This window comes from Pipistrellus kuhlii, unplaced genomic scaffold (assembly GCF_014108245.1).
Source record: "Pipistrellus kuhlii isolate mPipKuh1 unplaced genomic scaffold, mPipKuh1.p scaffold_m20_p_7, whole genome shotgun sequence".
Taxonomy (NCBI): Eukaryota; Metazoa; Chordata; class Mammalia; order Chiroptera; family Vespertilionidae; genus Pipistrellus; species Pipistrellus kuhlii.
In genome coordinates this window covers 1,685,718-1,697,602 of record NW_023425573.1, presented here as the reverse complement: position 1 = coordinate 1,697,602, position 11,885 = coordinate 1,685,718, and the positions used below count along the sequence as shown (strand labels likewise).

Genomic DNA, 11,885 nt, shown 5'->3' with positions numbered 1-11,885 from the left:
CTCGGCCATTAGCCAAGGTGAGTAATGCAATAAACCCCTGAAAGTGTCCTGAAGCCAGACTTCAGGTGAAAATCAACTAAGTGTTGACTTTGGAGCTCCTAGTTAGTGTCCTGAAAGCCTCAGTCACAAAAGAGCACAGTTTTCTGAGGGACTCTAAACCAATGTCCCTGCACATGTACCTATTGGGCACCTGCACTGAGATGTTCCTAAACACAGACCTAAACAGAATGGCCTGTGTAGCCAGCGAATTGGAACTTTTAAGAAGACCTCTAAAATGCCATGCCACTAGACCAAGCCTGATCAGTGAATGTTCTCACAGATCACAAAATACCTAACAGCAGAAGCAAATGTTTATTATTATCTTATGTAAAGTGTGTATGAAATCATTTTGTAATCACATGTCTCATATCTATAAAACTTGGTGGGAATGTTAGGGTTAGGGTTGGAAGTTACTCAGGGTCAGAGATTCTCTCTAACTCCTGGTCCTCTGGCTAGATGTCTTATTTTTTTCATCTTTGAGTCATCCAGTTTGAGTGTCATGTTAAAAAAAATTGGTCGTGAGGACAGATACGAACCCATCATTTTTATGACTGTCTGCGGGTATAGAGTATATTCAAACATCTAGGACAAGGGTGCATTCATGTAACCTACTATGGAAAGACTAAACCTCACTCAGATTAGTGGGAACTAGCAAAATCCTAGCACTGGGTTGAAGTTCCACTTATCAGCTGTGTGATTTTAGATGTTCGCCTAACCACCAAACACATGTTTTCTATGTTTACACTGAGAACATACTGAAGGTATCTAATAGGATTATATGAAGTGCTATATGTAAAAGCCTTGTTATCTACTGAATTTCAATTGAGCATAAATTGTTAAAATTTTTATTCCTCCAACAGCCTTCAGTCAGTAACTAACACTGAGTGTACTACATGCCGCCACTGTGTTGGTAGGCACTGGGCTGTCGCCACTGAAATAGATCAAATGTAATACTTACATGACTGTATCAGGGAGGGAAGTCTATGGAAAACCTGGGTGCAGATCTCTACTTGCAGAATTGTGTAGGGTTCCAGCTTTTAAGTCAGCAAGGGACTAGAATATACCTCCCCTTTACTCCCAATCGAGGGATTTAAAAAAGACACTACTCTCTCCTCATCAGTTCTCAACTGGCAGACTTCTCTTGACTTTTCAAAAACTGACTGCTCTATGGAACCAATTAGTGTTAGTGATGGGACTTTCCCTCTGCCCTTTATGGGTAGGTGGATGTAACTGAGCTGGGTGCACTCAGAGAATCCCTCTTGGTTTGTTGTAGTGCCCAGATCTCCCCCTTCCTTTCCTATCCTCCCTCTCCCTCTCCCCAGGAGTCCTATATCCTGAGTCTCTCCTAGCAGAGAAAATTAATAAATCATTAATGTGATTTTGGTTTAGTTTAATGTGTTACTCCTCGTAGTGCTATGTACAATTTGGAAAGGAAACCAACAGAATGTATTCCTAATGATGGAATTTCAGGAGGGAATTTCTGGGAGCGGGGGGCTGTGGTACGGTATTTTGGGTCACCCATTCACATTGGAGAGTGATTATGCTTGCCACCCCAGACCTGAGAGCCAACTTGTTCCCATCATACTCCCTGGCCGTGCTTGGCACTCGGTCACCTCCATGGCAGGCAGCCATACATGGTACTATCATTTAACATTTGGTCACTTGTTTTTTTCAGAGGGAGCCAAAACTCATCATTTCCTTGGAGTCCCCCCACCTCTATCCTTCAGTCATTCCATGATGAAGAACCACTTTTGGTATCCTAAAATGATTAAGAATGTCACAGTGGGTTGGGCCTGGCATATATGAGGGAAGTGCTGAGAATATAATTCCTTGTTGGGGGACAATGGCCAAAGTCTCTTTCCCCTGGGAATTTCCCCAATTCCCTCACCTCTTTCAAAGTTGTGTGCTCCAACCTCACCTTCTCATGGGGTCCACCCTGAGCAACACTACTGAAAACCATACCTGCACCTCACCCCTTGCCTATACCTTTTCTTTCTACCATAACATTTATCAACATCCAAGAGACTCTACAATCCACTTGCTTAGTTTATCTATTATTCACATCTTTCTTCTCTCACTGGATGTAAGCTTCATAAAGCAGGAATATTTCGTTCATCAATATATTTTGTTCATCAATATATGCCCTAGCAGTGTGCCCGACACATAGTAGGTACTTCATAAATAGTTGCTATTAATAATAATATCATACATCAAATTAATGTAATTTAATTCATGATATAATAGTTGTTAGTAGTAATAATGGCTATATGTCATTGATGCTAATAAAGATCTTGAAAAAGCATGGTTGTTAACTGAAAAAGAGGTGGAAGGGAAAGGAGAATCTAATCTGTATTGGGCACTGCAAAGACATTCATATCTATTGATATAGTACTCCTCATTCCCTGCAGAGTTTCTAAAAGAAGGACCTTTAACTGACAAGTCCCTACCTAGCAGCAGGTCCTAAGGCCTTGCCTAGGTTGCAGCCAACAAGCATACCTTCTCCCCAAGACTCCTGGAACTCCTGACAGGGAAAAATAAAATTTCCGGGTCACAGATTTATTCCCTATGTGCTCCCACCACCAGTCCATCACCGCAGAAACACCTGGAAGGTTTTCATAAACTAAGCGGAGCTCTTCATCAGGAAGCCCTGGGGAGTTGCCGACTGTTCAGCGAGGACTTGCAGCAGGCCAGACACAGCTCACAAGTCCATCACCGCCTGTTGTAAAAGTAGATAAATCAAACATGGGTCTAGGCCATTAAAACTTCATTAAAAACAATATATATGAGCAAATAAAACCCATGAGACAGGAGCAGGGTTGCTGGAAAAATCATTGTCTCAAAACAAGAGGCTGGCTAAGTTTGGCCACTGCGTCCCACCAGGCCTTAATCAGCCCCAATCGCTCAAATCCTACTTGTCTACTGAAGTCTAAAACAGTAGCATCAGCACTTTGTATGCATCTGTCTTCAGAGCTGGAAGCCAAGCCTCTTATGGAAAAAAATCTGGAAGGGCATACACTAAATCATTAATAACAGTTACCTCTGGAAGAAAAAATCATGGAGAAGGAAGGGGAATTTTCAATCTGTGAATTTGCCCTAGCAGGTTTGGCACAATGGATCACGTTTTGGCCCTCGGACTAAAGGGTCCCAGATTTGTTTCTGGTTAAGGGCATGTACCTCAGTTGCAGGTTTGGTTCTAGCCCTGGATGGGCGCTTGTGGGAAAAATAATCATGTATTACTTTTGTAATTTAAAAAAGAAAATCAGTCATTAGTCTTAAGAGTTCTATGCTGGCCCTGGCTGGGTGGCTCAGTTGGTTAGAGCATCATCCCATGCACCAAAAGGTTTCAGGTTCTACTCTGGGGCAGGGCACATACTTAAATTTTGGGTTTGATCCCCGATCAGGGCACATATGAAAGGCAACTAACTGACCAATGTTTCCCTCTCACACTGATGTTTCTCTCTTCTTTCTCTCTCCCTTTCTTTCTTTCTCTCTCTCTCCCTTTCTCTCTCTCTCTAAAATCAATAAATATATCCTCAGATGAGGATAAAAAAGAAAAAGAGTTCTATGTTGGAGTTCTCAGCAGATGCACCATACTGTCTGAAAATTCTCAGTGAGAGGTAATTCCAGCTTGCTCCAGTGGGAAGCATAGAAAAACACACATTTCATCTACTGGTGAACACCAATGTCATGTCATCCCAAGAACCAGAGTTGTGCCTCTATGATGGGGCTCCACACCTGGGATTCTTTTGTGTGTCTTTCACTTCTATGCAGCCGAATGCCAGTGTCTTTTCCTTGAACAGCTCACTCTGGAAGGCCAACAATGTGTCTTCTACAAGTCAGCCTGCCCCAAACCATGGCTCTCTCAGTTGATCTCAAGTAATTTCCTTGTTTGCAGGACACCCAGAGTCCTGCTGAACAAACTGGTTCAAACCCTTGAGCCCTGTTTCAACAGGATACAGCAAAGGGATTTATGAGAAGTCATGTCTGGAGGCCAGAGGGAAATATTTGGTAATGTGAGCAGCCTGGTCCAGAGGCTGGCTGTGGTGTGCAACTAGACATCCACCCCAAGACAAAGCAGGGAGCTGGGTCATGCTACCTGGACCCACAAAGCCACAGTGGCCCCATTCACAAAATCGCACCACCCCACGGCCCAGGGCCAGACAGGCTCTCCACTGAGAGTGCTGTTTCCAAAATGTGGCAACGCAGACATATAACCAGAAAGTCTCATTTGCCTGTGGTCAGTGTCTGCAACTGAGAATGAGGCGAGGCTGGCATTGCACAATGCCTTTCAGAATCGGAAGGGACTGTGGGTGTATTCAGAGGGTGATTTCAACCTGGGCTTCACAGAGCCCCAGGAGTCAGAGCAGGCACCTCAAGGAACAAGGGTGAGCCTTAGGGGTGCTCTGGGCTGTCCATGCTGATTTGATCAAGAGTGATTTACCATTTATTTATTATATATCTTTTTTGTGATTTATCTACCTTATATCTAGCTTCTTCTCTGTGACTACCAGACAGCATTGTGGTCCACTCTGAACATGTTTAAAGAAACAGATGCCCATCAGAAACTATAATAAAAAAAAACAATTCAAATTCATGCTCAGCCTTTACAGAAGCCAAAGGGTAAAGTGCATTATTAATGCACACGAAGATATCTTTAAAATCCATTACTCCTAATCTCTGCCATTCTCAATATCTTCCCCATAGATGACAGGTGTTTCCTGAAGTCTTCCTCCCCATCCTGCTCTCAAAGCCACACCAAAACTTTCTCCAACATTCACCTGTCTGGTTTTCCCACCACCCCTACTCCCTTCTCCACCTCAGGTCTCCATTATGTAGCTCAACTAGCCTCTCTGGCTTCACTGGTGGTTTTGGTTTTCCCACTATGAGTCCTTCTTCTTTATAAGGGAGGGACCATGGAAAAAGACTGCAAGTTCTAATAAATAGGTATTTTTTTTCCTTGTTGCATTGAGGTGTCACAGAAAAAAAATTATTTTTAAAAGGATGCCAATGGTCCAGTCCATTTTAAATGGAGTCTCTGAGAAAATTCTAACTGGTAACCATTCTGCCTCTACACATTAAGTGGCAAGGGCTTCATTACATCACTAAGCAATATGCATAATATTTTTGCCAGCTTTCATTTGTGAAAGTTCTTCTTTCACCAGATTTTTTACAGGGTTTGAGGTCTGGCCAAAGATCCTTCAGCTGAAAAATATTTCTGTCCACCAACCAGCAGAAATGTCTCTTTATCTAAGGTTTCCACAGGACTGATGAAATATAAACATGTTCTTGAAAACAGGTAAACCCTTCAGTCACCAATACCAACTTCATCCTCTGATTTCATTTCTTGAATTCACTAGCCAGACAACTGGTGACACCTTGAGATTTGGGATTAGGAGTAAAGAAGAAAAATTTTCCAAAGCATGAGGTCACCAGGAAGCAAGGCCCAGTGAGAACCCACAGAAAGTGGAGGAGGACTGGAGCAACAGGAAAGGACAGAGCCAAAGACCAGCAGCATTAGAGACCCACAGGGTAACTGGCCTTGACCCACCAGACACAGCCATCTAAGAAGCCCTGAGCTGTCATCATTTGTCAACACTGTGGTGCCAGATGTGCTTTTGGAATAGAGTTCTCACTGAAGGCCCTCAGCAAATGCTCCTGGCCTGGCAAACTCACTAACTCTTCTCTCTTCTCTAACAATCCCAGGTGCCAGCTCATGATTGGGATCCAAATACCACACCCAGCCTATGCTCTCTGTTCTATCTTCTGTTCCCAACTTCACCCTGTTCAAGCCCGCCCAGCTGCCCACTCTCACCTCTTAGTGGACATCAGGGCCTTGTCCTGACTCATCCTAGTGTGCATCCATGACCCAATTAGATCTGGTCTCTAAAGACTCCCCTCAATTGGCCATTGTCTTCTCTCCCTTGTATATAATTTTCCCTCAATAACTATACCTGGTGTCTTCTACCTCTGACAAAGGTTAGTTCTCTAACACCTTTTCTGCCAGACATCACAAAACATAATGCTGAATTCTTCCATAATTAGGACTCTCAGAATTTTAAATGAGTAAATGAATAAATGAATGACTGAATAATTGAATGTTTTATAACATTTGGAAAGGCATGTTGTGAGAAATTACCAAATAAAACAACAATAAAAACAGCAAATATCTTAGGAGGTTAATGTCCATTATTTACCTGTCCTTGGAGCCCTATGGACATTCACTGTCTTTGTCCAATCAGCATCCATTTCCTTGCTTCTGATTTTTCTTGGAAATTGTCAGTCAAGGCACCATGATAACCAAGAGATGAGATATTGTCTAGTTGGGTTATCCAGGGATTTGCATTTTGAGTTGAGTGACCCAAGAATGGAAATAATTGGACCAAATACTTCCAGAATTTTATTCCCTATATAGACTTGCCAACTGTTTAAAAGATATTGTATTATAGAATCACATGGGTTCTAGAGCCAAGTTGCCCAGGATTGAGGATGGATACCATTTATTACCCTCATGTCTTTCAATTATTTAGGGTTACTTAACTCTTCACTGTCTTCAGTTTCCTTTTTGTATATAAAAGTGATATGCAATGCCCATTACGGGTCTTCTTAGGTTCAGCTAAAGAGTCAGACTCAGAAGACAGCAATAGACTCTACATTTGGCATTAGTTTACTCAGAGGCCTCTCTGATGTTCTTCAAAACAGGAGCCCTTACAATATTCCACACAGTAGTTTTCAAGTCCAAGAAGCCAAGATCCACATCAAGTAGGAATTGCTCTGGCATAAAAACCCTCCTTCCCACTCCAAAAAGTAGTGTAACAAATTCACAGGCATAGCTTTTCACATAAGAACATGGCAGTAGCAAGAGTCAGAGAAGCCACAAAACAATCACTTCTTAATAAGTATTTACTAGTCTAGTTTTCCCAGTCTAGGGGCTATTAACCAACCAGGGATCATTTCTACAATAAGCAATGCTATCTACCCTGTTTCCCCGAAAATAAGACAGTGTCGTATATTAATTTTTGCTTCCAAAGATGCGCTAGGTCTTATTTTCAGGGGATGTCTTATTTTTCCATGAAGAAGACTACGGTACACATTTATTGTTAAATGAAAATACAGGAAATTTATTACTTGTATACGGTACGGTAGTACAGTAGTTGTCAACACAAACCAGACAAACTGTGAATCCTACAGTATCAAGAATTTACTCATTTATTCAATGACAATCATGTCATCATCTTCTAGAACATTATCATAACAATCCAATTCCTGAAATTTCCTGGTGAATTTCTTGTGACTCCATTTCTTTCAGAATCGGTGGACCAAATCTCTCATGTTTAGTTTATTTTCGGGGGGATGCCTTATATTTCACTCAGAAGGAAACCTGTAAGTAGGTCTTATTTTCAGAGGATGTCTTATTTTTGGGGAAACACGGTAGCATTATAGTTGACACATATCATTATATTGGTTTCCAGAGTAAATCCTTTTGCCCAGAGGATAATAATGGCACCCACCTCATAACATTTTTGTGAGGGTCAGATGAATTAGTATGTGTCAAGGGCTTAGAACAATGGCAGGTTCCTAGTAAGCACTCAATAAATGCTAGCTATTTATTATAGATTTCTAGAGCTGCTTATGTTTTCTTCCCTTTATAAAATCTGATTATCCAGTTTTTTCTTCAATTATCTTAGCTGTCACTAATCCTTCCGTAAATGAAACTTTTGGCTAAGTATATCAGAGTAACTTTCTACTACAACTCATAACTTTGATTATGCAGAAGAAGCAAGAGAAGGAGCCTGTTGGAGTCAGGTAGTCTAACCCAGCCTGACTCTAAGCCCTCTCCTACATGCCAAGATTTTTTAAATTACAGCATGAGAGATCGAGACTACCAATGTCTCCCCAGCCGAGAGTGACATGGAACCTGACACTGATGTGGCTGTCAGCTGGGAACCTAAGATGATTCTGTCCCCAAGCAAAAAAGGGAAGAAGCCATGTTACTCTGCTTACCTGGCTCTGAGAGTTTAGGTTGCTGTGTTTATTAGTGACTTGAGGGCAGAGAACACAGGTCTTAGTAAAGACTTGTCTTAGAAAAGGTAAGTTGTTGCAGTAGTTCATTAAGGAAGTGGGCAGCGATAACTCAGGTAAACAAGACCAGGATGCTTGGCTGGAGTGCAGACCTAAGTCCAGGGAAGGGCAGGTGACAGTAAATTTGTCTTTAAAGGAAATGCAGCACAAATGGCACATTTATTTATTTATTTATTTCTCCTGCCATTCGAGGAATAGGAATAGCATCTGATGGTATCAGTAGATCTGTGCTCCTCTGTTTCCTTGACATAACTATCTGATGGGGAAGCAGATGACTAACTTGAAGGCATTTCTCCTCCCGTCTCCTTTGTATGGTCATGGTGTCTGGCATTCTGAATTGATAATTCCTCCTCTTGTCCCAGCTTCTCCAAGTCCCTTCCCTCCAACAGCCTGTGTCAGGTCTGCTTCCAACTCCTGCTTCTGCCACTGACTGAATCAGGCACAGCAAGAAACCAAGGCAGCTTTCCACTGTATTTGTTGCTAAAGTTTTCAGCCTGTTCTCTGGTTCTAAGGAGTATTGCCTGAAAGACTTGTTTAGAAAAGGTGAGAACATAAATATATACAAAAAACTAGCAAGTGTCTGAATACAGGCCAAGAACCCATTGACATCTTTTCCTTCCAAGGAAGTCCATGAGGTGCAGTCCACCATTTCTGCCCATTGGGTTCAAAATTCTTTGTGTTGCTGTCCTTCTTGGTATAGACTGGGCTGCCCAAGTGCCAGTCATGTTCCTTGTATAGGATCCTTACCTATAATATTAATTACCTATTTTATTTCAAAATTATTCCCTTCCTTTTCAAACATAAGTTCCTATTTACCCTCTACAAATTCAAATTGCCCATATAATCATAAATTTAATATGCTATTTTTATTATTTCCTTGACAAACACTTGCAGAACTCTTAGGGTACATCAGGCCCTACTCTAAGTACTTTACAAATATTAGCTCATTGAATGATGAGGAAGGAGTCACACAGTCAGCAGTAGGACTTGGTATGAAATCCAGGTTGGGTGGTTCCAGACTCAAGTTTAACCTGAGTTAACCACTATGCTATTCCATCTTTTTTAAAGTATTTTTTAAAAATATATTTTATTGATTTTTCACAGAGAGGAAGAGAGAGGGATAGAGTTAGATACATTGATGAGAGAGAATCATCCATCAGCTGCCTCTTGCACACCCCCCACTGGGGATGTGTCACAACCAAGGTACATGCCCTTGACCGGAATCAAACCTGGAACCTTCTAGTCCGCAGACCGATGCTCTATCCACTGAGCCAAACTGGTTTCGGCTATTCCATCATTTTAATATAGATTTAAATAACCTAACTATTAAAGTATTTTCATTTTAATTAATATACAACTTAAAATCATCTCATGTATCACCTGTGGCACATACCACACTTTGAAAAAACACCAGCTGAGTGGAAAGAACTCTGAATTTAGAGAAGATTCTCTTCAATTCCTTTCCCACTTCTTACTTGCTCTGTGGCCACATTTTCTGACCAATGTAAGCCTCAGTTTCCCCACATGTTGACTGTGGATAATCCCTACTTCTCTCCCAGTGGTAGCAGAGACTGGAAAATCGCTACCTTCACAAGTGTTTTGGGAAATACAACAGCACTTCCAGGAGTCAACATCGTCCCCTCTGAAAATGAATCAATGTTGAAAATTAAGGAAACAGTGCCCCTGTTTTTTCATTATAAGCAGCCCCTGCTGGTTGAAACATCATTTGAATAAAAAGTAGATCCTTTTGTTCCTTTGTGCTATAGAAGTTGAAGCTGCTCCTGCCAATTCCAAATAAATTACTTCATGAAGATTGGTCTGTTTATGTTATTCCACTACCTGATGACTTCCTGTGTATAACATTCACATGTGAGCATCTCAGCCAAAGGCCCATAAAGCCATTTCTCCCACACTTCACACTCGACCGTGCGAAACATCTGCTTTTCTTGGCCACCTGAGTTGATGAGTTTTACTTTGCGCCACGGTGAGGTCCAGGTGTCAAGCGAAGGCCCAGACATTTTCTTCCCTCGTTGCCTCAAGAGAGGTGTGAGTTTATAGCCCCATTTCCCCCGCAGGAGCTGATGGCAAGGAAGGCATGGCAGCTGGGCTTCATTACTCTCAATCAACGGCCATGACTTTTTTTTTAAGGTAGCAGACAGGGATGGAGGTTGCATTCTCGCATTTTCAGCCAGTTTGGAGCTGGGGCCATCTGGAAATATGGATATGAATATAACCCTCAATGAGGAAACTTTGGGTTTATTTTTCTTCTTCAGGAGCTCCTACAACTTAAAAATTCCCCGAGTCCTCCCGCTGGGAGTAACGTGTTCCCTAGACTGAGCCATGAGTGTGGACAGGATCTGATCTCTGTTCCGTCCTGCTCCGTCCGTTATCAATATGAAATGAGAATAAGTAATGTAATCTTGGTGGCGTGTTTGATATCCTCACCTGAACAGTAATCTGTAATAAATTAGTGAAAGCCTGATAGTACAGAGGCCTTTGCGGGAGTCTCCCTCCTGATTTCAACAACCCTTCAGCATCACAGGATTTCTTCCCCCACTCCTTCTTTTAAAATACGTTTTATTGATTTTTAGAGAGAGAGCAAGGAAAGAGGGATAAAGAGATAGAAACACCAATGATAGAGAAACATCATGAATCGTCTGCCTCCTGCATAATACTCACTGTGGATCAAGCCCGCAGCCTGGGCATGTGCCCTGACAGGGAATGGAACCAGTGATCTCTTGGTTCCTAGGTCTAAGCTCAACCACTGAGCCATGCTAGTCAGGCTCCAAGGATTTCTTTTGAGCCCTGTGCCCCCTTTCACCTTAGAGAACACATCTCATTATGACAGAGAACTTCACCAGACAGCTGATCATTGTGAAAGGAGAGGCAAGATAAATGGAGGGGAATGTCTCCTAAATCCTTCATGGCTTGTTTCTGTGCCTGTCGGCCAAACCACAGCCTCCTAACATGAAAAGAAAGCAACTCTCTTCCTGAAACAACATGGACCGTGTTTTGAAGCCCAGAGCTTATTAAGGCAATTATGCAAAACATGTTGTCACTGCGCCAGTACACTGATATCCCAGGCGCTGCGCACCACACCTTTTGTATTTAATACCCTGTGGGCCTTGACCTCAATCTGCACCAGCGTTGAGTGCCTCTTCTCTTCTTGCTTTGGAGCTCCTGCTCCAGCTCTGCTTGAGATGCACCCCCACCACCCTTGTGCCACTGGTGGCTCCTGCACCTGTGCCCGCTCCTATAAATGCAAACACTGCAGATACACCTCCTGCAAGAAGAGCTGCTGGTCCTGCTGCCCCATGGGCTGTGCCCAGTGCTGTGTCTGCAAAGGAACATCGGACAAGGGCAGTTGCTGTGCGTGAGGTCCGGGGAGCCTGCTCCCCACTGCGATAGAGCTATGTATTCAAACCTGCGTTATTTTTTATTCCACCCTGACCCATTCGCTGTATTCTCTGTTCTATTAAATATGCGAAGGATAATAAAAGTTGTTGACTTAAAAAATAATAATCATCTGTGGACCTTCATGGTTTACTACAAGTGGAAAATGAACCAAGAGAACAAGCTTACAGTCTTTCCTGAAAGGGGATTTGCACACAACATACTGTCTGTCTGACACACCTCCATGCTTCTAGTGGGTTCTGCCGGTACATTTCCTAAGCTACCCCCATTGCCTGTGTGACCAGAAAAGGTCATTTTTTTTAATGGTTCTGGTTGACTGTAAATAACTATATTCCTTTAATTGCTTGGGATTT

General features: G+C 42.3%; 1 protein-coding gene across 1 annotated transcript; it reads left to right on the top strand.

The window, feature by feature from the left end:
* Positions 1–11,273: 11,273 nt before the first annotated feature.
* Positions 11,274–11,510, top strand: LOC118709556 (metallothionein-1L). The gene has a single exon (XM_036421731.2). It carries the CDS (start codon positions 11,319–11,321, stop codon positions 11,493–11,495), a length of 177 nt encoding a protein of 58 aa, XP_036277624.1. The 5' UTR covers positions 11,274–11,318; the 3' UTR covers positions 11,496–11,510.
* The last annotated feature ends 375 nt before the right edge of the window (positions 11,511–11,885 follow it).